This window comes from Cornus florida, unplaced genomic scaffold (genome assembly GCF_030987335.1).
Source record: "Cornus florida cultivar Cherokee Brave unplaced genomic scaffold, ASM3098733v1 CherokeeBrave_3.0.0_Hap2_Chr02, whole genome shotgun sequence".
In the NCBI taxonomy this organism is placed as follows: Eukaryota; Viridiplantae; Streptophyta; class Magnoliopsida; order Cornales; family Cornaceae; genus Cornus; species Cornus florida.
In genome coordinates this window covers 8643125-8670558 of record NW_026775572.1, presented here as the reverse complement: position 1 = coordinate 8670558, position 27434 = coordinate 8643125, and the positions used below count along the sequence as shown (strand labels likewise).

At 39.6% G+C, this 27434-nt stretch overlaps 2 protein-coding genes across 3 annotated transcripts; one reads left to right on the top strand and one right to left on the bottom strand.

Annotated features, from left to right (window-relative positions):
- The first annotated feature begins 11952 nt into the window (after positions 1-11952).
- LOC132293484 (isocitrate dehydrogenase [NAD] catalytic subunit 5, mitochondrial-like) lies at positions 11953-15379 on the top strand. Its single transcript, XM_059790994.1, has 7 exons — positions 11953-12206; positions 12645-12965; positions 13057-13218; positions 13303-13377; positions 13820-13929; positions 14005-14077; positions 14886-15379. Exons 1-7 carry the CDS (start codon positions 12018-12020, stop codon positions 15075-15077), a joined length of 1122 nt encoding a protein of 373 aa, XP_059646977.1. The 5' UTR covers positions 11953-12017; the 3' UTR covers positions 15078-15379.
- Positions 15380-16025: 646 nt separating this feature from the next.
- LOC132293483 (phosphatidate phosphatase PAH1-like) lies at positions 16026-25687 on the bottom strand. Of its 2 annotated transcripts, none has more exons than XM_059790992.1 (11): positions 25378-25687; positions 23442-25148; positions 22747-23345; positions 22570-22643; positions 20066-20150; positions 18796-18882; positions 17788-17860; positions 16943-16986; positions 16699-16827; positions 16479-16577; positions 16026-16298 (listed from the first exon to the last, which is right to left on the bottom strand). In XM_059790992.1, the coding sequence occupies exons 2-11, from the start codon at positions 24964-24966 to the stop codon at positions 16242-16244; spliced, it is 2772 nt and encodes a 923-aa protein (XP_059646975.1). In that variant the 5' UTR covers positions 24967-25148; positions 25378-25687; the 3' UTR covers positions 16026-16241. The 2 variants fall into 2 exon arrangements, with proteins under 2 accessions (XP_059646975.1, XP_059646976.1); XM_059790993.1 differs by having other exon boundaries at positions 23442-24988.
- Positions 25688-27434: the final 1747 nt, after the last annotated feature.

Genomic DNA, 27434 nt, shown 5'->3' with positions numbered 1-27434 from the left:
GGGCCGAACGAGAGTAAGCCCATCAAAGGTGACCAAGGCTTACGAAGGAATAGGCCCAGATCCAGCAATTAGTAAATATCTTGTAAATATCTTGTAAATATCTATAAATAGGAGATGGAATGAAATGGAGGGGGATCTTTTTGGGTTGAGGTGTAAGAATTCTAGAGAGAGAAAGAGGAGAAGGAATTTCTTGCATCTTCAATTGGCGCCGTCTGTGGGAAACGCATGGAAGTTTGGTTGATCAATGAGGAATATCGAATGGATTCAAACCAATTCGGTTGATCGAGACTCGATCTTTGGGATTTGAATCCAGAGCTGAGCGATTGTGACCTGCTCTGGAGGAATTACAATTCTTGAAGCTTTGGAGTGACTTCAGATCTACGAGTTGTTCGATTGTGGCAGGATCTGACGGATTTAGAGTTCAGACAATTCAGATCTCGTAAACAGTGAGCATAATTCGGAGAATTAGAAGCCAGATCTAAAAATTCCTACTCACGAAGCTCAGATCTACTCGCGAACTTGAGATTAATGCCTTTACTCCTTTCGGGAATAATGATAGGTGAAAGCTCCAATCCGATGGAGGCTGTCCAGCAAACAAAGCTTGAAGAGTTGATGAACTTGATTGAAGCTCTCAAAAAAGAAAATGCAGAATTGAAAGCTGGACTGCAGCATCAGCAAATACCTGCGGTTTCGCATCCACTTCCGGTCGGAGAAGGAGGTATTCAATCTAATATCGCGCATCAAGGCGATCAGGACGAGAACAATCAGTCAGCTCACCACCGTGATGAAAGGATGATGGACAATTTGCCGCCAAATGTTCGTCGAGTTGAAGATCACGAAGGATCGACTCGCGTTGATCCGCAGCGGGAAAGGTTTGACCGAGAGGAAGTGATGGAGGTTGATCGCCGTCGAGTAGCGTCGCCTTGGCAAAGAGAGTTCATAGAGGAACGGTCGTTCGATCCGTCTTACCGGCCCTCCATGGTTACTGTCACTCATCACGGTTCGGAGGGCAGAACCGTAACTCACAGAGCTATCGCTGGACTCCAGAGAGAGAATGAAGCTCTCCGATCCGCAGCTCGGACGGTGGATTCACCATTCACCGACGAGATCTTGAATGCGCCGCATCCAAGGAAGTTTGCTATGCCAGTCTTTATTCTGTTTGACGGAACGACCGATCCGATCGATCATGTGTATCATATCCAGTTGAAAATGGCCCTGAATACGGAAAACGACTCTTTAATGTGCAAATGTTTCCCTACAAGCCTGGCCGGACCGGCGCTCAGCTGGTTCAAAAACTTGCCTAGGAGCTCCATTGGTAGTTTCAGAGACCTGTGCGATCGGTTCATAAGCCAGTACTATGGGAACAAACGCCCGCCGAAGGACATCTCGAGCCTATTCACGATGCGGCAGCACAAGGATGAACGTCTCCAGGCCTTTCTTACCAGGTTTAATCTCACTAAGAGTATGGTGATCATGCCACCCTTCAACGGCAGTTCAAGCCTTCAAGTTAGCCATGACACGCGGAACTCCATTTCACACCAGTCTGGTAGTGAACACGCCGACTACTATGGATGAACTCAATGAGAGAGCCGATGGCTTTGTGCGCCTAGAAGAAGAGGAGGCAGCTAATGCTCGGACAACGTCGCTTGTGTCGACCGAGGAAAAGTCCAAGGCAAAGATCAGGCAGAAGCAGGCTCAGCCGCAACGTCAGACCACCTGGAAGGCCAAAAAAAGGTCCAGGGAGGAAGAGTTGATTACTCCGCTGAAGGTCACTCTGGCGAGGCTGTATCAGGAGAACAAAGACAAGTTTCATCCACCACTGCCAATTAGGCAACCCCTCGAACAGAGGGATCAAACTAAACATTGTGCTTTTCATTCTGATTTCGGTCATCAGACTAACGAATGCAGGAACCTGAGGAGGCAAGTGGAGATGTTGATAGCTAGAGGGGAGTTTGCGAGTTATGTTCAAGGTTCGGCGATGGAGCAGAATCGACCGGTGGAACAAATAAAAAGGAGTCATAAACAAAGCTCCCACAATTCGCAACTAGTTCGTATAATCAATGCTATCCATGGTCGACCCGAGCCTAGTGAAGAGTCAGATGAGCTGCTCCGGGTGCGCCTGCGACAGGCGCAGATGAAGAAAAGGGTCGGCAATGTGACTACTCTACGCCAGCAGAGCCCGTCAATGCAGATAAAGTTCGACTAGACAGACCTGCAGTGTGTTCAACTGCCTCATGACGACCCGTTGGTAGTCAGTTTGACAGTGGCAGATTGCTTGGTGCGCAGAGTTCTGATCGATCCTGGGAGCAGTGCGAATGTCATGCCGAGGGACACATTTGACAGGCTCGACATTGAACCAGAGAGGCTCAAGCCCACCGGAAATCCCTTATTAGGGTTCGATGGGAAGAGGGTGGAACCCGTCGGGATGGTGGAAGTGGAAGTTCAAGCTGCAGAACGAGCTCTTATGGAAACTTTTGTGGTTGTGGAAATTCACCCCTCGTATAATCTCCTGATGGGAAGAGGATGGATTCACAGAGTCCGAGGTGTACCCTCAACTCTGCATCAGGTCATGAGGTGCCTCGGGCCCGATGGAGATAAAGTAATAGACATTCGGGGGGATCAGGTCGCAGCCAAATAGTGTTATTCCGTCACACTAAAGCATGCTGGGAAAGGAAAGGCGCCCGTCCGTTCGACAAGCCCCAGATAGCAATTACAGAAATCTCCGCTCGAGCATAATAGGGTGGATGAGTCAGTCGACTTGACCGAGGAGCCCCTTCTGGATGTGCAGATCGATCAGTCCAGGCCAGAACGAACTACCAGAGTAGGTATAAGACTGACCAGAGAAGAGCAGCAAGAGCTAGTGGATTTCTTGTCCCACAATGTCGACGTATTTGCATGGAGTCACCTAGACATGCCTGGAATTAGTCCTTCCGTATCCTGTCATTCCCTGAATGTCAATCCCAATGTCAAACCAGTGAAATAGAAGCAGCGAAGATTTGCTCCAGAACGTAATCAGATCATAGCGGAAGAAGTCGATAGGCTGCTTGATGCGAGATTTGTCAGAGAAGTGCACTACCCTGAGTGGTTGTCCAACGTCGTTGTGGTGCAGAAGAAAAATGGGAAATGGCGAGTATGCATTGATTTCACCAATTTGAACAAGGCCTGTCCGAATGACAGCTTCCCGTTGCCTAAGATTGATCAAATGGTGGATGCCACCACTGGGTATGAGCGTTTAACCTTTCTGGACGCATATTCAGGTTATAATCAGATTCCTATGGACCCCGCAGATGAAGAAAAAACTTCTTTTGTCACCGAGCGAGGAACATACTGCTACAAAGTTATGCCTTTCGGGCTAAAGAATGCGGGAGCAACTTATCAACGACTTGTTAGCAAAGTTTTTAAGAATCAAATGGGTAAGATTGTCGAAGCCTATATTGATGATATGGTGGTAAAGAGTAGGAAAAAGGATGATCATCTGAAGCATCTGCAAGAGGTATTTGATGTACTAAAGCGATATGGGATGAGGCTCAATCCGACTAAGTGCTCGTTCGGTGTGAGTTCCGGACAGTTCCTGGGACACCTGGTCAACCGCAGGGGCATCGAAGTTAGCCCCGCTCAAGCAGAGGCTTTGATTAAGAATGCCGAGCCAAAGACGATCAGAGAGGTGCAAGCTCTAACAGGACGAATAGCTGCATTAAGTCGATTTATTTCAAAATTGTCAGATCACTGCAAACCATTCTTTGACACAATTCGGAGCCATGGAAGGCAGGTCTGGGGGGATGAGCAACGACAAGCATTGACTCATTTGAAGCAATATATGCAGAATCCACCAGTCCTGTCAGCCCCAGAACCGGAAGAAAAGTTATTTCTATATCTTGGAGTATCTGGTGTCGCGACGAGTGCCGTTCTGATTCGTTGCAAGGAAGGGGTGCAATACCCGGTATTTTATGTAAGCAAAACACTGATAGAGGCAGAAAAAAGATACTCAAAGGCCGAACGGGTGGTACTTGCACTTGTAAATGCAAAAAGAAAGTTGAGGCATTATTTCGAATCCCACCCCATAGCTGTTCTAACAACTTTCCCAATCAGAACGCTCATGCACAAGCCAGAGCTCTCGGGCAGAATGACAAAGTGGGCCATAGAGTTGAGTTCATTTGACATAACGTATGAGCCGAGAACAGCTGTTAAAGGGCAAGCGGTAGCCGATTTCCTACTAGAATGTGATGCCGAAGATACGGAAGAGGACCTTAGAAGCGGCTCTTGGAAACTTTTTGTGGATGGCTCCTCTAACCAGATGGGGGCTGGGATTGGGATCAAACTGCAAACCCCAGAGGGTACTTCCTTGAGCCAAGCACTCAGACTTGAGTTCCGAGCCACCAATAATGAAGCGGAATACGAGGCGTTGCTAAATGGATTAAAGTTGGCCAGAGAGCTACAGATCAAAAGTTTGACAGTGTATAGTGACTCGCAGCTGATTGTTCGGCAGGTAAATGGTGAGTACGCAACCAAGGATGACACGATGGGGGCATATCGTTCTGCCGTTCTGCGTAGAGCCAAGGACTTTGCAAAGATTGAATTCATACAGTTGCCGAGGGAACAGAATGCAGATGCAGACCGTTTAGCATGCAGTGCTTCGAGTTGCGGTGAAACATTGGCGAGGGTGATTCCAGTAGGAATAGTGACCCAGCCATCCATTTTCGAAGAACCGATGGACTCTGACCCTTGGCAAGTCAACGTCATACCGTATGAACCGAGTTGGATTGACCCAATCATTACCTATATTCGAGATGGCGTTTTGCCTATGCAAAGGGATGAAGCTAGGAAACTCAAAAAGAATGCTGCCAAGTACGCCATCGTGCGGAACCAGCTGTACAGAAGGTCCTATTCTGGCCCGTACTTGAAATGTGTCACCCCCGCGGAGTCGCAGCAGGTATTGCGAGCTATTCATGAGGGTGTGTGTGGCAATCATTCTGGGGGAAGATCGTTAGCGCATAAAGCAATGACACAAGGGTATTTCTGGCCAAACATGTCAAGAGATGCGGAGGAGTTCTCTCGAAGGTGCGATAAATGCCAACGATATGGACCATTGATCCACCAACCACCTGAGGAATTGCACGTAATGGCCTCGCCGTGGCCTTTCGCGCAATGGGGGATGGATGTGGTCGGTCCTCTGCCAACTGCAAGAGCTCAGAACAAGTATGTGTTACTGGCCACGGATTACTTCACTAAATGGGTGGAGGCAGAACCGTATCCTAGCGTGACTCAGACTCAGGTGAGACGATTTATTTGGAACAACATTATCTGCCGTTTCGGTGTTCCCAGATCGATAGTCATGGACAATGGCGCAAACCTCGACAGCAGGCAAGTAAGAAAGCTGCTGGAGGAGTATGGAATCAACCAGAAGTTGGCTGCAGTAAGTCATCCTCAGGCCAACGGACAAGCAGAAATCACAAACAGAACCATTTTCGCCTGCATTAAGAAGAGGCTGGAAGATCATAAGGGGAAGTGGTTGGATGAACTCCCGAACGTTCTATGGGCTTACAGAACCACCCCAAGGCGGCCGACTGGGGAGAGCCCATTCGCAATGGCGTATGGTACCGAAGCAGTTATACCGGTTGAGCATTTAGTCCCCACTATCAGAAGCTTAGCATGGAGTCGGGATCAGAACGACAAGATGTTAAGATTGAACCTCGACATGATAGACGAAAGGAGAGACGCAGCGGCTATAAGGCTAGCATCGTATCAGCAAGTGCTGGCGAATAGTCACAACAAGAGAGTAAAACACAGGGATTTTGCCCCTGGCGATCTGATTCTGAAAAGAAAGGTGGGGATGGTCAAAAAAATGATGCCACCCTGGGAAGGCCCATACAGAATTGCAGAAGTCATTGGCAAGGGGGCATATACGTTGGAAACCATGGCGGGAAGGTTGGTCAGCAAGCCCTGGAACGCCACGTCTCTGAAGAGGTACTACCAATAAAAGCTAAGTTCTGGCTTTAATTGGATGTTATTTGTTGTCAATCAAATACGTATGAATGAGCAAGTTACTGGAATTTACAAAAAAGAATTTTCTTTTCCAACGGTCTACTATAAAAACTTAAAGCCAAGTGGCAAGTGGCATTCTAGCCGAGCGCCAGGCACTTAAGCAAGATAAGTGGCAGCTGGCACTATAAGCCGAACGCCAGACACTTGCTAAAAATTTAAAGCCAAGTGGCAAGTGGCATTCTAGCCGAGCGCCAGGCACTTGAGCAAGATAAGTGGCAGCTGGCACTATAAGCCGAACGCCAGACACTTGCTAAAAATTTAAAGCCAAGTGGCAAGTGGCATTCTAGCCGAGCGCCAGGCACTTAAGCAAGATAAGTGGCAGCTGGCACTATAAGCCGAACGCCAGACACTTGCTAAAAATTTAAAGCCAAGTGGCAAGTGGCATTCTAGCCGAGCGCCAGGCACTTGAGCAAGATAAGTGGCAGCTGGCACTATAAGCCGAACGCCAGACACTTGCTAAAAATTTAAAGCCAAGTGGCAAGTGGCATTCTAGCCGAGCGCCAGGCACTTAAGCAAGATAAGTGGCAGCTGGCACTATAAGCCGAACGCCAGACACTTGCTAAAAATTTAAAGCCAAGTGGCAAGTGGCATTCTAGCCGAGCGCCAGGCACTTAAGCAAGATAAGTGGCAGCTGGCACTATAAGCCGAACGCCAGACACTTGCTAAAAATTTAAAGCCAAGTGGCAAGTGGCATTCTAGCCGAGCGCCAGGCACTTAAGCAAGATAAGTGGCAGCTGGCACTATAAGCCGAACGCCAGACACTTGCTAAAAATTTAAAGCCAAGTGGCAAGTGGCATTCTAGCCGAACGCCAGGCACTTGAGCAAGATAAGTGGCAGCTGGCACTATAAGCCGAACGCCAGACACTTGCTAAAAGCTTAAAGCCAAGTGGCAAGTGGCATCCTAGCCGAGCGCCAGGCACTTGCCGTAAACAAACACACGGCAAAGCTAATATAAAAGAAAAAGAGAGAAAAGATATGTATGTACTGAAGATAAGTTGAATAGAGCACAACACATAGGGAAAAAGAGTTCTGTCATTTCATTAATATTGAACATTAAGTTTACAAAAGAGAGATGTCCATCATTACAAGAAGATATGAAATAGAAGAATTCAAAGGAGCCCTAGCTAGACGCCTCAGTACCAACAGCATCCTGGTCGTGCCGACTCGCCTCCTCGGCCCCATCAGCCGCCTCACCTTCATGAGGTGGGGAATCAAGGTGAATGACTGAATCGTTCGGCTGGGGCTCAGCGTCAGCAGTGGCTATAAAAGGAACCACGGTTGACGATTGGGGAGCGGTCAGTGGCAGAGCGGTAGGAGGAGCTGTGATGATCCTTGAGGATGCGATGTCCTGGCACTCATCAAATATACGCTCCGCTTCGGTAGGTTCTGGGTCGACATAGACCCCCAGAGGTTCGATCCCCAGATCCTTGTCTACCTCATCCGGAGTGGAGCTGGTCTGTCCCTCATCCGGAACCCGGTCGGCGAAACCTTCCCGGAATCCTTGAGCATACCTAAGAGCACCGACCCTTGAGAACCGGGCGTGAAGGGCCAGCATCCCACCACCCACTCTGCTGATCGCGTCGATCAGAGCGGTACGCTCGTCCAGAGCTCTTCTTTCAAAGGCCATCCGAGCAGATTGTTCATCAGCTAGAAGGCGCTGGAGTTCTGCCTTCTCTTCTCTAATTGATTCCCGCTCGGTCTGCCAGACGCTCTTCTCAAGCTGGAGGGCGTCGTTCTCATCCTGAAGGGAATCATTCTCCTTCTTCAGGACATCTCTCTCTTGCTCGGTTTTGTCAAGCCGAACCAGCACCTCGGTATTCTTCATGGCAAGGAGGTCGTTTTCTTTATTAGCCACCTCCAGGCTGTCAGAATACTTACGGGCCCTGGCGTTCCCCATCTCCACCTGCTTCTGCATGGCCATCATCCCGAACAATGTCTGCATAGGTGCACATTAAAAACGGTTAAACCAATAGTCAGAACGGGCGAAGGCAAGACCAAGTAATATGAGAGAATTCATGAGTTAGAAAATAAAAGTCACCTCTATAGCAGATTGGGGAAAGCGACTGAACACGTCCTTCTGGGAAAGGCCCTTTGCCGCCTCAAGGTCCTTCGGAGTCCATATGCTCCTGTAGTAGGCCATAGCGGTCTGACCATCCTTCAGCATGGTCTCGTTCGGTTTCACGAACGTCCCATCCGTTCGGGTGTACCGAGGGGCCCATGGCGGTAAGCTGGGGATAGAAGGGGGGCCTGAAGCAGAAGCAGAGCCACCAGCTGCAGGAGGCCCAGAGGGAGAAGGAGCTCTGATCGCTCGGTGCAAGAGAGTACCCGGCCCAGAGACCCGGGTCCTTCTAATGAGAGGCTCCTCCTCAGGATCGATTTCACTGTCAGGATGAGGCCTTTTGCCTCGTTCTTTGTCCCGACCGCCCCCCGCAGCAGCAGGAGCTATGGTAGCTGGGGAGGGCGCGTTCTGGTTGGCAGCAGGGGCGCTGGCAACAGGGTTAGTAGCCACTGCGCTCGGGACAGTGTCAGATATGGTGGCTGAAGAAGAAGCTGACGCTGGAGAGGAGGTCGCCCCAGCAGCAGGAGTGGCTGGGGGAGTATTTTTCCTCCTGCCAAAAGAGGGAATCTGAAGTCTGCTCATGTTGTAGCCGAGTGATGAGAGCGCTAAGAGGTTGTCTGAAGTGAGGAGATCTGAGCAGGAAGGAATATCGTTCAGAACGTATCTCTTCAAGTAGTTACTCCTATCCCTGCAAACACTATAGCTCAAGTCATCACAAGGTATTCCCAAGGAGCGGCATAAGTAAGTGCAAAAACGAGGAACGCATGTTTCACAGGGGCAGTCATGTTTATGGGATTTGAATTTTTTATAGGAGGAGACAGAGCAGACACCAAAGGCGCTCGGGATTGGGTAACCCTCTGCAGCCGGCGAAGACCAAGCCCCACTAATGCCCACTATGCTATCCCTCCAACCCTTTTCAGATTTTATTGTGTCAGTACATATGGACATCTTCTCGAACGGGTAGAGGTGGTAGAAGGGCTCGTTAGTACGGATCTTACTCACCTTATGGCACAGAAGGAGGTCTATGAGGTCGAGGTCCAGATTTCTGTCACGCATCAACAAGAGCATAACAGATATGATTCTAAAGAAGTTGGGGTTGACCTGCAGAGGGGATATCCCCAATCTATTGAAGACATAACTAAAGAAAGGGTGCAGAGGGAACCTAACAACATTCAATTGAAGGTTCGTGAATAAGACTTCGCCAGGCAGGAGGCCGGCGCCGGTCGTAATATTAACGTCTTGGGGGCAAACCCTAACTTCGATGTTGTCAGGAAGTCTAAGTCTCATACGAAGAACATCCAGATCTACAACCATGGTGGAAGTGATAGAAGAATCTACAAGAGGGTAAATGGAAGCCTGCCGAAAGTAAAAAGAACGAAACTAACCTCGGAGGACTGCAAGATCGCTGGAAGAATGACTCTTGAAGGATTTCACCAAGGAAAGCTTAGCACTGTTCTAGAAAAGAGAGAGACTTGGCTGATGATGGAGACGGTAAAGGGAAGTGAAGTGGAATTCTAGAGCATTATAAAGGCGAGGGGGCCCGAGGGCCGAAGCGTCGGGAAGGCGAGAAATCCCTCGAGCCCCGGAACATTGATGCTGGATCTGACCGTCCACTCCCCCACGTGGTTATCTCGAGCCGTCAACATCATGATGAGACGCCATCAATAATTACCCCTTATTAAATAAGGGGCAATTATGGGGGCAGTTGAGGAGGCCCCGGATGACATGGGCCAGATCCGACTCGCAAACATAGCATTCAGTCCGTACAGCTGGGCCAGCCCATAGAAGGACACTGCCATATGGGCCGAACGAGAGTAAGCCCATCAAAGGTGACCAAGGCTTATGAAGGAATAGGCCCAGATCCAGCAATTAGTAAATATCTTGTAAATATCTTGTAAATATCTTGTAAATATCTATAAATAGGAGATGGAATGAAATGGAGGGGGATCTTTTTGGGTTGAGGTGTAAGAATTCTAGAGAGAGAAAGAGGAGAAGGAATTTCTTGCATCTTCAGTTGGGCATCAGGAATCCTTCCGACAATAGCTTTCAACTCCTGTCTTCTCAAGTTGTACGAGTACCAGTCCCTTCCCTTTACAACATTCCATTGATCATCTGAATAACGATGGTGAATGATCACCGATCCGTGAATGCCCACCATTTGAATTGGGCAAAATGAATTACTCACTGAGAAACTTGACAGAGTAATAGGCTTACCAACAATAGAAAGAAGACATATTTTATGTTTCATAACCCAAATATGATTACCCAAATCCTCCTCCAACATCCATAACTCTAATTCCATATGAGTGACCGGGTTTGAGAAGTACATCGATCCCTCAATCTCTATACAAGTTGCAATTTATCAGTCTGACACATAGATAATCATAATCTATTTTTGGTTGACATGGCAAGCTTATTCCTTGCCGAAATTCCTCTTTAGCAATGTCCATTGATTGTACAAAAGCCACTTCAAGATCAGGATTAAAACGAGAATTTAGTATGCTTACAATAAGCATAACACCCTTCATGTGCTAAATAATTATTTTTGTCATTTCAAAAAAGAATATGTAAAATGTGTATATAAGAGTAATTTAGTCATACTATAGTTTTAATGTGTCATAAGGGACCTATTTGCACAAATTAAAATTTTAGAGGTGTTTTCTACACATGAATAATGTGATACGCACTATAAACATAATATAGGAGTGACTTTCCGAGAATATATATATATATATATATTATAGGAGTGTTTTCTACGCTCTTTTTTGGACGCTTGCCGATTTATGGAAGGCGAGCAAGGCCTTGATATTAGGAAAATGTAATACTTTCATAAATAATTTTCATGGTATGAAACTCCAATGAGAATACTATGAGATGCCTTTGACAATCAAATGTACACATCCTTACGTAGCTTGGAGATGTTTTTTACCCTAATAACACAAAAAGGAATGCTAAGGATAGTCACTTAAGCGACTGTCCTTTCAGAGTCGCTCTCCTCATTGGCTATTTTAAGTCTTATTAATTACTCAAAATTCACATTTTAAAGACAAAATTACTCTTTAAATCTTTTTTCATTATATTTCTTATATCTTCTCCCTCAATTCATATACGTGTAGTATATACATATTTTTTACTGCCTTTATTTCTTTTCTTTTTATTTTCAATTGTCGTCATTAGTTATTTTTTTCCTTCCTTTTTTTTCTATATTTCCCTTTTTCTATTTTTTTTTTTAAATTGTTGCCATTAGCCTTTTTTCCGGTCCTTCCTTTCATTTTTTTTTTGGAAAAAAAAAAAATGAAAGGAGAGGATCAACAAATTGAAAAACTTTAGTCGGCTATAGCAACAAAATCAGTCAAAGCCCAAGCCCGTGAGCATAATGGTCGGAAAAAAATAACTAGGGCGACAATTGAAATAAAAAAGAAATAAATAAAGGCAGTAAAAAATTTATATATACTACACGTATATGGATTGAGGGAGGAGATATAAGAAAGGTAATAAAAAAAGGATTTAAATGATAGTTTGTCTTTAAAATGTGAGTTTTTTTTAAAAAAAATATGTTATATTTTTCAACGTTTTTGATAATAGAGAAAGAGTAACTAATGAGACTTAAAATAGTCAACAAGAAAAACGACTATGAAAAGACAGTCGGTTAAAAAATCAATTTCTTATGAAGTGCAAGAATTAAAAGGAAAATTTATAGCAATAACTATACTAACTACCATTTGAAATTCCTGGTCATAATTTGGTGAAATTATATAAGAAGTAATGGGAATTTCAGACATTCGAGAGACACGTCACCAATTTTCTTCCTATATTTGTTCAAGAATATTTAATCCACTTGATTTAAGTTTTATTGGAAATCGACCAACGGTAGCAACTTTAGCCAAAAGATCAAGGACATACTTCTCTCTCTACAATGGCTTCTCAACTACTGAGACGACTTCTTCCAAACCCTTCTCTGCTCTACGACTCTCTCAAACTCAAAGCCATCTCTTCACCACTCCGGACTTTATGTTCATCTGCTTCATCCTCTGATCAGCCCATTCGCGTCACTCTTTTCCCAGGCGATGGTATCGGTCTCGAAATCTCTGAATCCGTTAAGCAGGTACCTGTTTCTCTTTTCACATACCCACACACACTTGTGTATATATATATATCGATGTATTTTCACATATGGATTTGAATTATATCACCTTATTATCACTCTGTTTGTCAATTTTTCCCCTCAAATTTGATAGAAAAGTGATGGGTTTGAATCAATATCTATTACTTCCTTTTAGTACTGTATCTTCAATTGAATTGTATTTGCATATATGGGTTTAAATTTGCATCACCTTATTATCACTCTGTTGGTCTTTTTTCCCCCTCAAATTTCATAGGAGGTGATGGGTTTGATAACATCTATTACATTCTTTTAGTACTGTCTTTTCAATCGAAGTGTATCTTGATCAATTATGATCTTGTTTATGTTATTACTTGTTCAATTTTCTGTTGCAATTAACCAATGGTTTGAACAAGTGAAACTACAACTGTGGAATTTTAGGTTATATCTGCAGCTGAAATTCCTATAGAATGGGAAGAACATTTTGTTGGGGATAAGGTGGACCCTAGGACTGAGAGTTTTTTGACATATGAAAGTCTGGAATCAGTCCGTCAAAATGGTGTTGGACTGAAAGGGCCAATGGCTACACCAATTGGTAAAGGGTTCAGGTCCTTGAACCTTACTCTAAGAAAAGAACTTGGCCTTTACGCGAATGTCAGACCTTGCTACAGCATTCCCGGATACAAAACTCGATATGATGATGTCAATCTTGTAACGATTCGCGAAAACACTGAAGGAGAGTACAGTGGCCTGGAGCACCAAGTATGTTTGCTTGATGCTGTCCACTTTAGTATACAAATTCATCTGTTAATTCTTTGAATTGAAGAAGTTATGTGTTTGTTACTCGATCTAGGTGGTGAGAGGTGTTGTTGAAAGTCTCAAAATCATTACTCGTCAAGCAAGTCTTAGGGTAGCAGAATATGCTTTTCACTATGCTAAGACCCATGGAAGGCAGAAGGTGTCTGCTATACATAAAGCTAACATTATGAAAGTGTCGGATGGTCTTTTTCTCAAGGTATGTGGCATGAAGCTCAATCTCCAGCATTGTCCATAATTTGCAGTTCCGGCGTCTACTTATTTATTTTATTTTCATCTGTAGTGTTGTCGTGAAGTTGCAGAGAAGTACCCTGAAATAAATTATGAGGAAGTCATCATTGACAATTGCTGTATGATGGTACTTATTCTGTTGTTATCCCATTTGATGAATTTAGTACTATTCTGGGGATCATGCATGCTAACTTGGTAAAATTCATTTTCCTATTTTTGGAGCACAAAGGGAAGAAATTACAACCACCGATGCTTCATAACGATGCATATGGCATCTAAAACAGCATCACTAACCATATTTTATTTCGTTTTAGCCCTCATGCCTGAAGGATGATGGTTGGAACAATGTTTACTAGTTGGCAGAAGTAACCAAACTAAGAACAATTGATTATGAGTGTTGAAGTTCCATAATGTACATAGTTGTTTCTTCGCCCTCAATTCATTGTTTTGGATGGTAATGGTAGTCATTTTTCAAAGTGGATGTTCCTGCATTTTTATTGGTGTTATTCGCTTGATTTACCTCTTCTTGCTGTTTATTGTTGTTTCTCATTCTGGTTCAACTCTTACAGCTTGTGAAAAATCCTGCACTCTTTGACGTACTGGTTATGCCAAATTTATACGGAGACATAATCAGTGACCTCTGTGCTGGTCTGGTTGGGGGCTTGGGTTTAACTCCCAGGTATCCATTTTAAATATTGCCTGCTTACATATTGTGATTCTCTATGGGGTTCATCATAAATTTAATCCTTTACAGCTGTAATATTGGTGAGAATGGCATCATTGTGGCTGAGGCTGTTCATGGTTCAGCTCCAGATATTGCAGGGAAGGTAAGTCAGATGGGAATTACTTACACTTCATCCTCTTTCTTCGCTTTCATGACCTGTCAATATAGAATTGTTTCTTGTTGGAAAATTGAATACAAAAGAGCTGATAAATTATCTGATTCGTGATGATCAAGTTTTCAGATTTTTTGTTTCGACATCTTGTGTTCCATTGACTAAAAGTGCATTTTTCCCCCTAAAAAAGAATCTATTTATTCATATATTTTTATGAAAAAATCCGAGTCAGTGGAGCAGAATGATGTGAAAGCAAAGGTTTAATTAATTTTTTTAATAACTAATTAATGGATACGTGTGTAAAAGAAAATATTGAATAGCTATAATTTATGAGGAAGAGTTCATGAGTTTGCTGCTATTACACCCATCAAACCATGTAAATTGCTGACCTTACAGCAATGTGGAAAGGAAAAAACTACCGTGAGTGCCTGAATTTAGTGAGAGCAACCTTTTTAGTCCTTCGTGTGTGACGAAACTCATGGAAGCAAAACTATGATTCAAGTTTTTATTGTCGTCTACCACCTTGGGCACTACATGCCAGCCAGTGCTGATGCACCTATTTGGTAATCTGCAGCAATTACTTGCCCGGCTATAGGTTACACTACTAATACAAACCCTTTCCACATGTTTCTGCAGAAATTATGTTGCAAACACAAACTTCCACATTCCATAGCTTTGTCATCTCAGAATTTATGGTTGTGATCAATTACTTTTGTGTTGCATAGCTTGTCATATTCTCTGGATGTTTCTTGGATATCCAAATAGATATGGTCCTTTAACACTGCACTTCTAATTTCAGAATCTTGCCAATCCAACGGCCCTACTGCTGAGTGCGGTTGCAATGTTAAGGCATTTAGGACTTCATGAAAAGGCGGATCAGATCCATGATGCCATCATTAACACAATAGCAGAAGGAAAGTACAGAACACGCGACCTTGGAGGCACTTCTTCAACAACAGAGTTCACTAGAGCAGTCTGTGACAACCTTTGAGGCAAATTAACAAGGACTTGGTTGTGATTGGTAACGAACTATGGGTTGAATACCACATACACAATGCCGGTGCCACTTACAAAACGTGTTGGGAGCGAGGACTGAATGTGTGTATAAACAAATTCTTTTCTTCACGGATGACTATGAGTGACTTTTTCTTTTTCCGGGTAGAGAAGAATCGATTGTCCAATATCTTTTATAAGCCTTTAAGGTTGTGATTCAATATTGTAAAAAATCACATTTAATGCATTTTTCATAAATGTGTAACACAGTTATTATACTAGGCTTTAATTGGTCGTGCATTCCAGTACTTGAAAATTTAGAGTCCGCCTGATTTGTCACTTAGAAAACAGTTGTTAAAAATTCAAAAAAACAGAAATCTATGTTCGGAAAAACTGTGTTTTTTTTTTTTTCGAAATTGAGTTTTCATAAAACAGTTCTCTGAAACTGTCAATTAATCAGTTTTTTTGTATAATTTTCTGATTTTTAATTTTGCAAAAAATAGATAATTTTTTTCAACCAAGCAGGCCCTTGATTTTTTCTTCCTCCTCGTCCTCCTCCTCTATTTATTTATCTACTCTTTTTTTTTTGAAATCCTATTTCTAGCATTAGATACCTAGCAATTAAAAGCTTAAACCCATAAAACTCGAAATTTGAGACACATAACCCAGACATTATAAGAGAAATGTTCAGTCCACTAATAAATGACGTAGTAATTGTACAAAAACTGGGCAAGCTTGATGTTCATTAGCCTAGCGGTTTAAAATTCGACTAAACCAGGACGAGCAGTACCAAAAAGTGAGAAAGGTATAAAATCTGAGCGCATCAACATAATACGTAATCCAATTCTGTGGTTGGTTTGTCTATCCTTCATTCCTCGAGGCCAAAATAATCAAATCTTAAGAAACCAAAATTAAAAGAATAGACGAAAATGCACGAGTTGACACATTATTAAGAACTTTCATTCATTAAATGAACTTTATAATCGTGTTTTGAGTAGAATTTTTCATAAGTTACAATTTAACATCGGAGCTAATAAAGAACGATGACCCACCGGCAAAGAATTCTAGGATGAATTTGGTAGATATTTGGAAGGACGTTAGGATGAGCACAATCCACCCAGGCCACAGAACATCTTTCTTTGTTGGGGAAGCTTAAACTAAACTACCAGTCAACATCTGGCAACGGCATTTTCCAGTAATTCCATGAATTGTAATCTTCCTGCACAGATATTGAATATCACGAATGTCAAGAATCGGTTAGAAGATAGCACAAGAATTAATAGTAATAGAGAATACTGATCCATTGTCAGTCTTTTAATTTCTTATTTTCTCTTTTCATTTATCCCCCTTTGTTTTACTTTCTATATGGAAATGAGGAGGAAGTGCAACACTAATTTACCTGCTCAACCAGTGAAGTTGGTGGGAACATGTCATTGACAAGAGTGTGTAAAGAGGTGTATGACTTCAAATCAATTCGATGGCTAATGGCAACCTCACCCTATAAGTGTTCAAACGAACTTGTTAGAATTTTCTTTAAAAAAAAAAAACAATTTTTTTTTCGAAGAAAGCTCTTGTATTTGCCGGTGCTTGCATGGAACATACTTGGTGAAAGATACTACCTTAGGGTTAATGATGAAGATTTTGCCCTTTGGGATCCCAATCTTCCTGTAACTTAGCTCATCAGTGTCTCTGTTCCCAAAGCCCGCATAGAATGGATTGTAATCGGAAGGAAAGAGTGCTCTAATATCCTGCATAATATAATTTTTATATAAAATGCGGAAATCACTAAAACGGAAATTCTAAATGCATACAGAGATTCTTTGATTATCTGTTGACATAAATGGTTTGGCCTCTAGTAACAACCTCCAAACACGCGATCTTGAATTCATGCGGTGCTCTTCTTATCACTGTAATCAGTAAGGGGAAAAAACAAAATATTCAATAAGAGATATAAACATGAGAGTCACTGGATAAAGTAAATGAATATTTCAATTCGGGAAAGGTAGAGGTGGATATCAAACAGTCAAGACAAGGAAATATCATAAATTTTACATAAATAATTGATGATTTTCAAATTTTGAAAATAAATGATGCAACAATAAAGGAATTTAGATGAGGGCAAGAATTGGTGTAAAGAGCATATATGTTGTCCAACAAACAAATTTCTTTTATTTAAGTAATGCCCATTGCCAGTTAAAAGTTAGTTTAGACTGAGGTCATATTTCAAAAAATTAATATGTTGGCCATTTGTGTTAAACTATACCACTTTTGAAATGGTTTAATTACTATTTTGACCTCAAAGGAAAAATGAATGAGGTAAGATAATTTAGACAAATATATGTTTAAATCAATATATGCAGAGTTAGTATAAGTATACTGTGTATGCATAAAAATCAAACTCATTTCTGAATCATAAATTTTTTAAGTACGAGTTTATGTAAATATCCATATGCACACTTGTTGTCAAAGAGAACCAATAACAGTAAATTCAAAGATACATGGTGGTTAGCTTTTCAATCTGATGTGAGGTTTGGGCATTTTAAGACACATGTTTCAACATCACTATTTTTCTTTAATTGGTATTAATTGCATAACAAAACCAAAAACTTCACATGATCATCATCAGCTTGTGCATCATTTAATACAAGTTAAAGCAGTTCAATGCAGATTAGAGCCATCATATAACTATCCAAGGATTTGGACCTCACCTTCTCTGAACAATGAGGGAAATAGACCATCAGGTGATATAACAATTGGTCCACTAGGTAAAGCTTTTCCATCCTGCAAGCATTTAAAGAGCTTTGTTCAGCTTAGGCAGTTTTCTTATCACATACTGACAGTATCACGATTTGAAAGATAGCAAAATATACGAGCATATGACACCAGGGGTGGAGCCAGGATTGAATTTTAGGTGGGGCGTAGTGTATTTGACGAAAAATGAAAAAATCCAAATAACATCAGAATATATTTTTTTTTACATCAAAAAATTCCAACTAACATCAGAATTTTTATTTTTATTTATTTATTTATTTATTTTTTTCCAAATCAAAAGGCAAACAAAAAAATCATTCAATGTCAATATTGATTTGTTGAACTGAAAAGGACAGTTAAAATACTTGTCAAATATAAGAACCAAATATAGATTTTGATAATATTTCCATTGAATACCAAAATAAACATTTGCAAATTATAGTATAAAGTAGTTAGTACAGCCGTGCAGATCAAATGGCTAAATATTTTGATAGGTAAAATGACTGAATCACCCTCAATATATCATTAAATGTTTTTTTTTTTGGGGGGGGGGCATATTTGAAATTTCTAAAAAAAAAAAAAAAAAAAAACACATAATAGTACTAATTTTTGTTTTTTCAGGGGGGGCACACGGTCCCTCCGCCCTCGTATGACACCATCAAGAACCATAGAACAGGACTGAAATGGCCCATGAGCAGGAGGAAATCGGGGATGAAACAAAGACAGCTCATAGACACTGTTCCAAATGTAGCACGAGGACCTAAAACCAAAAGGCCACACTATACTTAATGACACTGCATCAGAAACTATATTCCAACCCTTACTCATTTAGTAAGCTAGAAAATCCTGAGTGGTTCTTTTGATCATTCACTACTCACAATTTTCAAAATATGGAGAAACATAAAAGAGTAGTCCCATTGTGGTGTGTGGCCAAGAATGGCAAAGACAATAGGGCATGTTTTTACCTGTTTGAGATTGAGTAGAAAAGTTCTAGTTAAATATGCTTGTACAATTGCACGTGCACTCAGAAATAATAGTTGATATCCATTCTCCTGTAGTAAAGAAGAATTCAGTATGCAATAAAAGCTATCAAAAAAAAAAAAAAATTCCAACATTCAACAAATACAACAAATGAGACTCAAAATAGTTAGTGTACAAAATATATTAGATAACCAAACTGCTTCATAAAATTTAATATAGACCACATCCTGAAGAAAATAGACACATCTATAAATGGTAAAACTAAATCTTTATACCGCCCGGAAAGAAAAATGATCATCTGCGTGTAACATATCACGCCCAAATACAATGACACTTGTCCAATAATGGAGTCACAGTATGCATGAAACAAATAGTAAGAGTAAATCCAATTTTAGAAAAAGAACTCCTCATAGGATAATTGAAGTCTATGATTTTGAACATGATTGTGTCACAAAAAAGGAGATCTATAGTTTAAGCAAAATAAATCTTAAATCTTGATACCACAAAGCATTAACTTGAGCGGTTCTCCTCCACCTTCCAAAAAGGTGGCCAAGACTTTAACTGCCAATTGGGATAGAGTTGGTGTGTGAGTGTGTCTTACCTATCCAAAATAAATAAATAAATAAACCTTAAGGACAATGCAGCTGTTAGCTTGAATTGGATATCCTGCCACTCCCAAAAGAGGGATGTGCAGGGTTCAAATCCCAGTCATGACATGGGTGCACATGATGAGTTCGAGAAAAATAAATAAATAGATCTCTACTAGATGCTTAGTTTTCCTGAAATAGTACTGTATGTAGGAAGTTAACCAAAAGTGAACTACTTAATGGGTTACTGCACTGCATGGCATCTGAGCAAACCACAAACGAAACAAATTGAAATGCTTTACCATGAGAAAGGGATTTTTGTAGAAACCTCTGCAAAAATTTCTCGGTCAATAAGAAATAGAAGACAATAAGATTATCGACACTAGTTAAACATAATGTTACAATCTAATACACTCCAATTTGATCCATCCTACTTTAATTTAATGAGCAAAATCACCTTCATTCTCTCTCTCCCTATGTATAATCAAACCTATTACTTTCTTTGAGATATGTATAACTTATTATCTTATCAGGCTGCAAAAGATTGAATCTGAAGCATCTCCTAAATCTAGTTTCGCCAGATACTAATGGACGCTTAACAAATACCAATTCATTTAAGTTGATGACTATTCTGGAACTTAAAAGATTAAAAACAGAGAAAACATACCTTAATTGCAGAGAAAAGTCGAGCTACCCCAGATTGTGTCCAATCCTTTCCGACTAAGGGCATGAACTGGCCAAGAACGTCGGACCTAGAACGTAAGCATCAAATCAATAAACCAGTCATACTAAACCCATATTTGATTGCAAGACGTAAAGCAAAGTCAAAGATTTAACAACCATGAGTCTTAGCCGTTTTACTATTGTTGAAAAATGCCCATGCTTGCTCACGAGCTAAAAATGACAAAAGGTGATGTGTCTTCCATTTACATCTAAAAGAAGGGGATGTGTCTTTTCTTTGTTAAATTTAGGACCACGGCTTCATACATAATGCACCTTTTTTATTGGCAAACCCATCTTTTGTTTGTTAATGAAAAACGATATAATCCTCATCAGATCTATATTGTTTTATAAATTTTGTTAATGAAAAATGATATAATCCTCATCTAATCTGTAATCCTTTATAAGTTGCAGTACTTTAACAATAACCTCTACCCATCTGAACATTCTAAACACTGGTGTAAATAGATTGTTATCGTAAGCATCAACATGGATGTATAATTATCACTCTCACAATTCAAAGTACAATATTCTTGAATTCAAGATCTCAAAATAAAAAAAGATAAATTACTAAATAGATTGTTATCGTAAGCATCAACATGGATGTATAATTATTACTCTCACAATTCAAAGTACAATATTCTTGAATTCAAGATCTCAAAATAAAAAAAGATAAATTAATTGCGGTAAGATGGGGACTCAAAAATTTGGTCGTTCCTATTCATCTAGGATAAAGGCAAGGTTGATGATGATGGAGACTTAAATGTATTTTATTACACTCACCCTGGTGTCAAAAAAAGTATAATTTTTTTAAAAAATTGATGGAATCAAATCCCATGGTATAAAGAGCTGCATTTTGAAGATATTATTCCATCAACTCTCTTCCACCAGTTTAAACAATAGCTATTTTTGTTGAATTGAAACTAGCTTGTTATATGCCAGTTATGTGATCTAAATCAGGCTCTCTCTCTCCCGCTTCCTCCATGTACCATAATGAACATCTTCCAAGTTCTCATATTATCAAAACACAAAAAATCAACTGCAATATTATTTTAAATAACTAGCAGCACCTTTAATGTCATCTAAAATGTTGCAATGAATATTATATTTAGAATCAAGAAAATTGTAGGCGTGATTGTATTTACATGAAGTAGAAGAGGTGAAGTACAATGTGTTGATTATGCTCAATTTAAAATTCAATCATATCTATTAAGTAGCTAGAGTCATTGCTTAGTGCAATGGTTAAAAATATATATATATATTCGAACGTGAAGACATAGCTTAGAGTCTAAGAACAGCCACTTTCCGCAAAATAGTGTCCAATGTTAGGTTTGCCTCCAGGCTCCAGTTTTCCACTTAGCACCTCAAGGAGGCAGGACTGTAATGACCCTTTCATAAATTTAATCAACTAAGTAGATAATCAATAAACCAAGCAATCCCAAAACCAAAAAAGGCACACATGATTTCTGTGTGAAAATCTTAAAAGGAAAAAATCACACGAGTCCAAAACTGACAAATTAACTACATAAAAATTATCGAGTAACGCTGACTATCAAGTACACAGACTACTCGAAACTCAGTGTTACTCACTAGTTGATACACTCAAATCACAAGCCTGACAATAATTGAACACTTCCACACACAACCTTCTTCACCAGTTGTCCGCTCAAACCCACAAGCCCAGCAGTTGCTTCTCGACCCTTGAATTTGCTGTGAACTGCTTGGCAGGAGCAATATGGATTCCACCAGATAATACTTATACCTTGAGCAACACTTGATTCAAACCACTATTCAACAATATAAAGTCCATGCCTCTATCCGCAAAACTCCACCAAGAACATTTCACACAATAACTCTATGTTAATAAATATTGTTCTCACTCTACCATGCAGTCTTATATTTCATGTGTGTTATGGATAAAACTTGAGTCAACTTTATAGATTAGAGAAGTTTGACATCAATTAGGAAGTCAATAAGAAATAACGTGAATTACCTACTCCACCCAAAGTAGCGTTAACAACTAATAACTCACTGGACTAAGTTTGAGCAACACAGCTTGACCTTGATCGATTTGTGTCCTTATTGATCTAATCTCAACGGTCCACTTTTTTACTTCGATCACTACATGGTATACATTGCTTGATCAATTTACTGTCTTAAAGGGTGTGACCAAAGGCTTGAAGAACCTTCTCAATTGTTTGTAATTAGCTTTTCTTCAACCTTTAATCACAATTCAATGATAAACCAATCAAGTGACTCAACCCTAACAAGCTGACTTCTCGTAAGAAACTGAGAATATACCAACATAGGTGTATGTCCCTAACAATCTTTCCCTCTGGCTATTCCTGACTAATGGCTCAATCAAACAATGAAGTGACTCATGGAATATGCCAACATGTACACAAATTCCCAATAGCAGCCTAGTCCATAGGAGAAATTCATGAAACTTACTTGGTGATTGTTCCATCTACATCTGAAATTACAATCCGTGCATTCCACTTCCACAAGTATATATGAGCATCAACCTGTTGAAGAAGAATTAGGCTTAGCACTTGAAATAAAAAAGAATCAAATCAACCAGTTGTCGTCTTAAAATTGCAAGCATTAAATAGGTAGATGAATAAATACCTGTTGCATTCCTAAGACCCTGGTAGAGAAAGTGAAAGTCACCATATTTTGGCCTTCTTTGAGGTTCAAAGATGCTATTTGCTCAGTGGTGGGAACATTTGTCCTCAGAAGTTGCTTGTGAGGAGACTCACTGCCACCATGGGATGTTGGACTTGGTACTACAGGTTGATTCTGTGAGCCAGATTCACTATCAACAAAAACTTCCTCACTGGATGAGTTACTGCTAGTATGCTCGAGCGTTTTAACCCTTCTGAATGGAATTGGCCAGAGCCTCCATCTGCGCCCAGAAGGCGTAGAAGGGAGTCCTGAATCATCATCCTTGGATTTTGATGTCTCATCCTGTTCCACAGAAATAGTGTCTTTGGGCTCAACAGGTAAATGTAAACCATATGCAGCTATTCCAAGAACAAAAGGAGCAGCTTTATTCCAAGGCAAGTATCTCTCTTCCAATCTGATTACTAGGTTTTCATTCTTAACAATTGACGCTGCAGAAAGTTTGAATTCATCCTCAGATATTTTGTGTGCATCAAAGGCTTCAGCAGCCCCACTCAAACCCATACCAGCTCGAAGTAAGTTCCCACAAAGAGAGATCTCAAACCCTTCAAACATAAGAAAAATGATAAATAAATAAATGTTCTGTTAGAATCAAGCAACATATGAGAGTTCATAATTACAATCAAATTGACAGCCCTTACTTATGCCTGAATCACTTGTTATCCCTTCATTGGTAGTTGTGGTCTGAGGTTCCACACTCTCATTTTCACTGCTTTCATCTTTAAGAGCAGTTCCTTGCAGACTACTTTGCATCCCTTCTACTGCCAACGCTGTACCAGTCTTTTCCTCCAGTTCTTGATCATTACTAACAGAAAGAACAGACACACCATCAGAACCCGTATTAACTGTGCCCAATGCAATTTTCTCAGATGATTCGACGTCAACCTGTAAGTCTAGATGTGTTGGGCTGCTGAGAGAATCAGAATTAGAAGGAAATAATCCATCTCGATTTCTCAAGTCACCAGCACCTCCATCTTCAGTTTCATCTGCATGTTGAAAACTGTGAGGAGACTTTTCTTGTGAATCTTCAGCATTCTCATGAACCTCCAATGGAGAATCCATATCTTGGTTATCAGCATTTCCATCTTGCATGGCCAATTCTGTTAGCTCTAAACAGCTCTTAAAAATATCTCTCCTCTTAATACTATCAGGTGCATGTTCCAAATTGTTACATATGCAAAATTCTCTTTCCTGACCTACAATATTTTGATTTTCTTGAGCTTGACAGACATGTTCCCCATCTCCTTCACAAACTTCCAAGTGGTTCCCAGTAGTATTACTATCTTTGCTTATGTTGCAGGTGTCTCCAGAAGGAACTTCAGGTGTAGACGTGTCTAAATCACCTAAACAACCAGCAGCCCAAGGCTCATCCCCCAAGCTAAAATCTGTGTTGCCTTCACAGAAGTCAGTCTCCTGACCCGGACCCAAGTGAAACTGTGGTGTGCTTAACTGCACATTCTCAGTATTCGTTTCTGATGAGGAGATGGGAGCTGTGAGTATGTGACCATCTACACTAACCAAAACCACCTCTGAATTTGAATCCTGTGATTCCACAAAATGCCCTAAGCTATCTAAATTATCATACTGACTAGACTCGTAATCTGATGATTCAACCGATTTTTCAAGAGAGGAATTTTCATCTTGAAATTCATAAAATCTCCTTTCGAGATCAGATTCTGTCCTCTCAATTCTGCCCACACCCAAAGCAACATTTTCATCTTGCAATTGAACCTCGCCATTTTTAGAAACACTACCCTCTTGTCTACAAAGACTAATATTATCCTTTTCACTATCATCATCATTATTATAATCTATAGTACTATTCTCCTGTGTATCTTCTGGACTATCAGAATCCTTTAAAACCCTATTCACTTCACCATCTTTACCACAAACAGCCTCCCTTATAAAATATGCTTCCCCTGAATTATCAAGATACATATGGAAATTGGCTTCAATGCCATTGACATTAATATGAACAATCTTTTCCGCCCCTTTAAGAACACCCTGAAATTTACCGAACCGAACATACCAAGGCGTGCTGCGAAATGTCCCATCCTGCTGCTGAACAACAATTACATCAACCGCCCCACCAAACGGATGGAATGGTGTGGCAACAGAGTATACACCTTGTGATATTAGACTCCCAACCTTACCCACCACATTCATTGGGTCAACTACCAATATCCACCTTGAAGAAAGCCAAAAAAATTTAGAAAACCCTAATGCTATTTTAAAATCTAATAAGCTGTCAACAATCAAATAATCCGAACAAAACAACGTTCTCTTTTACCCTACCAAACAAACAACACAATGAATTCCTCAATTTCTTCGATTCTTTTTAATGATATCTGCATGCAATACGTAATTAATAATAAGTACATGGTCGTGTATTGACTGCATCAAAAGAGAAATTCAAAATCTTTCGACATGAAATCATCAAACATGAATTTACATAAAGAAATTTTAACATTCGGAAAAGAAAAAAAATGGAACAACAATTGCATTGGAAATAACGTAAAGAAATGAAATTGATGAACATTCTCGGAAAATAAGTGGAAAGTGCGATTAAAGACTTACAGATTCAAAATCAGCAAATTCACAGAAAACTTTCCCAAAAAAAAATCCCGAGAAAGAAGAGCGATTCGACAGCTGAAGAGAAGTAAAATATGTATCTCCGTCTGTCTTCGTTCTCTCCTCTCTCCTTCTCTATCAAGCTTTCAAATGATATAGTACATGAAATTTACAGGTGATTCTCTCTCCAGAAGTGGACAACAGGTGGTGGTGTTCTTTATGTTTTGTGTATTGTTGTGTCAATCCTCAATTCTTCATTAGAGAATTTCTTGGGCTTTGAGGTTTGGACTTTCAGAAGATTAATACTCCGTATACCAAACAGACAAAAGAGTCATAAAACTCGAGCAATAAATAGGTAATCCTCCAAGAATAAAGTGTTTCGTTACATATTTACCCATACGTTCTTACTCGATTTCCAGAAATACTTGTGAATTGATTCGTAGATATAAAATGCTTGAAGGGCTTTATGGTAATTGCAACAGCCACCGGTTCTGTTCCAGGTTTGAACAGGTAACGCCGAGTTTGAAAAGACGGAGCCAGACCAATACCACCTCGTAGTCCTCTTGTCTCATATTGAAAAGACTAAGCTGCCCTTAAAGTTGTTCACCATCCATCATAAAGCCTTGGGCAAATTTGTAATTGTAAGACCAACTAGACATTAGAAAATTTAATTTACTTAAATTATGGTAAAACTTGTAAATGTAACCTCCAAGTTTCAACAATGTAACACACTGCTTTTGCTTTGTGTCTTTTTCTATTCGAAACAAAATACAAAAGCGTATTCGATACGGTAACTAATGCTCATTAATACTTAAATATATTAAAAAAAATTTTAAAACTTGGTCAAAACTAAAAGTATTAAATTAGTATTTTCAATTACTTTTGTATCGTAACAAAAGTACGATAAAATGAATAATATTTTTAAAAAAAAATTTCTTAAATTATATTTTTAACCAATCATGTTTTTTTTTTTTCAAACTCAAATATTATTTTTTGTATGTTTTTACTTTAAAAAATCTTACAACAAATATAACGTTAGTAAGGATAGAGTTAATGAAGGACAAAGGGAGGCACGCGCCCTTTGTTTGGTTCCGCCCTCTATTATATATGTAGTAATTTTTTATATTATATTATATACATATATATGAAAATTTCTATGCAGTGCTTTCCTAAATTTTGTAATTTCTAAAATTATTTTTTTATTTTCTCTTTTACTCTTCAAATTCTATAAATGTTAAATTTTCATTCCTCAATTTGAACTTTTAACTTTTTCCTTGTAAAATTCTCTCATTTTTCTTTCCTTTTTCTATTCCTACTTCTAAAAATTCTTCTTTTTAACTCACATATTTAAATAATTTAAATAAAAAATGTAACTTGGATCAAAATAAAAGTACAAAGCAAAAGTGGTTGCTAAATAGATCCTTAATTAACTATTAACTATATGAAAATAATTTTTTGTAGTGCCAAAATTACCCATTAACTCTGTCGGTTAGTCAAATGCTTAAAGGGTTTTATCATTTTTTAATACCTAAATTATATTTTGGAAGATAAATTATAGTAATTTACTTACACAATTATATAATTGTTTACTTACACAATTATATAACAATTATATAATTGTTATACAGACACGTGACAATGCTTGGGTAATAAAAAAATTTACTATTAACCAAAATCATCCAATTAGTAGGTTGTTAAGAGTTAGATGGCACATGTTTAATAAAATAATCATACCATCCAAGAGTCAAATTTTGACAATCTGTGTAAATAATCTAACTACAGCCAGGACTGAATCGTGCTTATTATTAATATTATTTTTTATTTACTTATATTTGATACATTGAAATTAATTTTATATGAATGAGACATGATGTTATCATAAAATCATGTACATTAATGACATAATTATTATATCAACAGTTACTCACATAAATAATGTAGTCCAAAAATTAAGATTATCGACTTTTAAACTCTAAATCATTATTTATTATAAAATATAAAATAAAAAAAGATAGAACACATATGAAAGTAAAAAATAAGAAAAGATGGAATAATTAATGGAT

Bases quoted from the DNA above. Each gene is read 5' to 3' on its own strand.
- LOC132293484 (XM_059790994.1), top strand. From the start codon at position 12,018: ATGGCTTCTCAACTACTGAGACGACTTCTTCCAAACCCTTCTCTGCTC. The intron at 13,219-13,302 runs GTATGTGGCATG...TTTCATCTGTAG, and splicing joins CGGATGGTCTTTTTCTCAAG to TGTTGTCGTGAAGTTGCAGA. The intron at 13,930-14,004 runs GTATCCATTTTA...AATCCTTTACAG, and splicing joins GGCTTGGGTTTAACTCCCAG to CTGTAATATTGGTGAGAATG.
- LOC132293483 (XM_059790992.1), bottom strand. From the start codon at position 24,966: ATGAATGTGGTGGGTAAGGTTGGGAGTCTAATATCACAAGGTGTATAC. The intron at 20,151-22,569 runs GTAAGTTTCATG...CTTACGTTCTAG, and splicing joins GTAGATGGAACAATCACCAA to GTCCGACGTTCTTGGCCAGT. The intron at 18,883-20,065 runs GTATGTTTTCTC...TCTTTACTACAG, and splicing joins GACTTTTCTCTGCAATTAAG to GAGAATGGATATCAACTATT.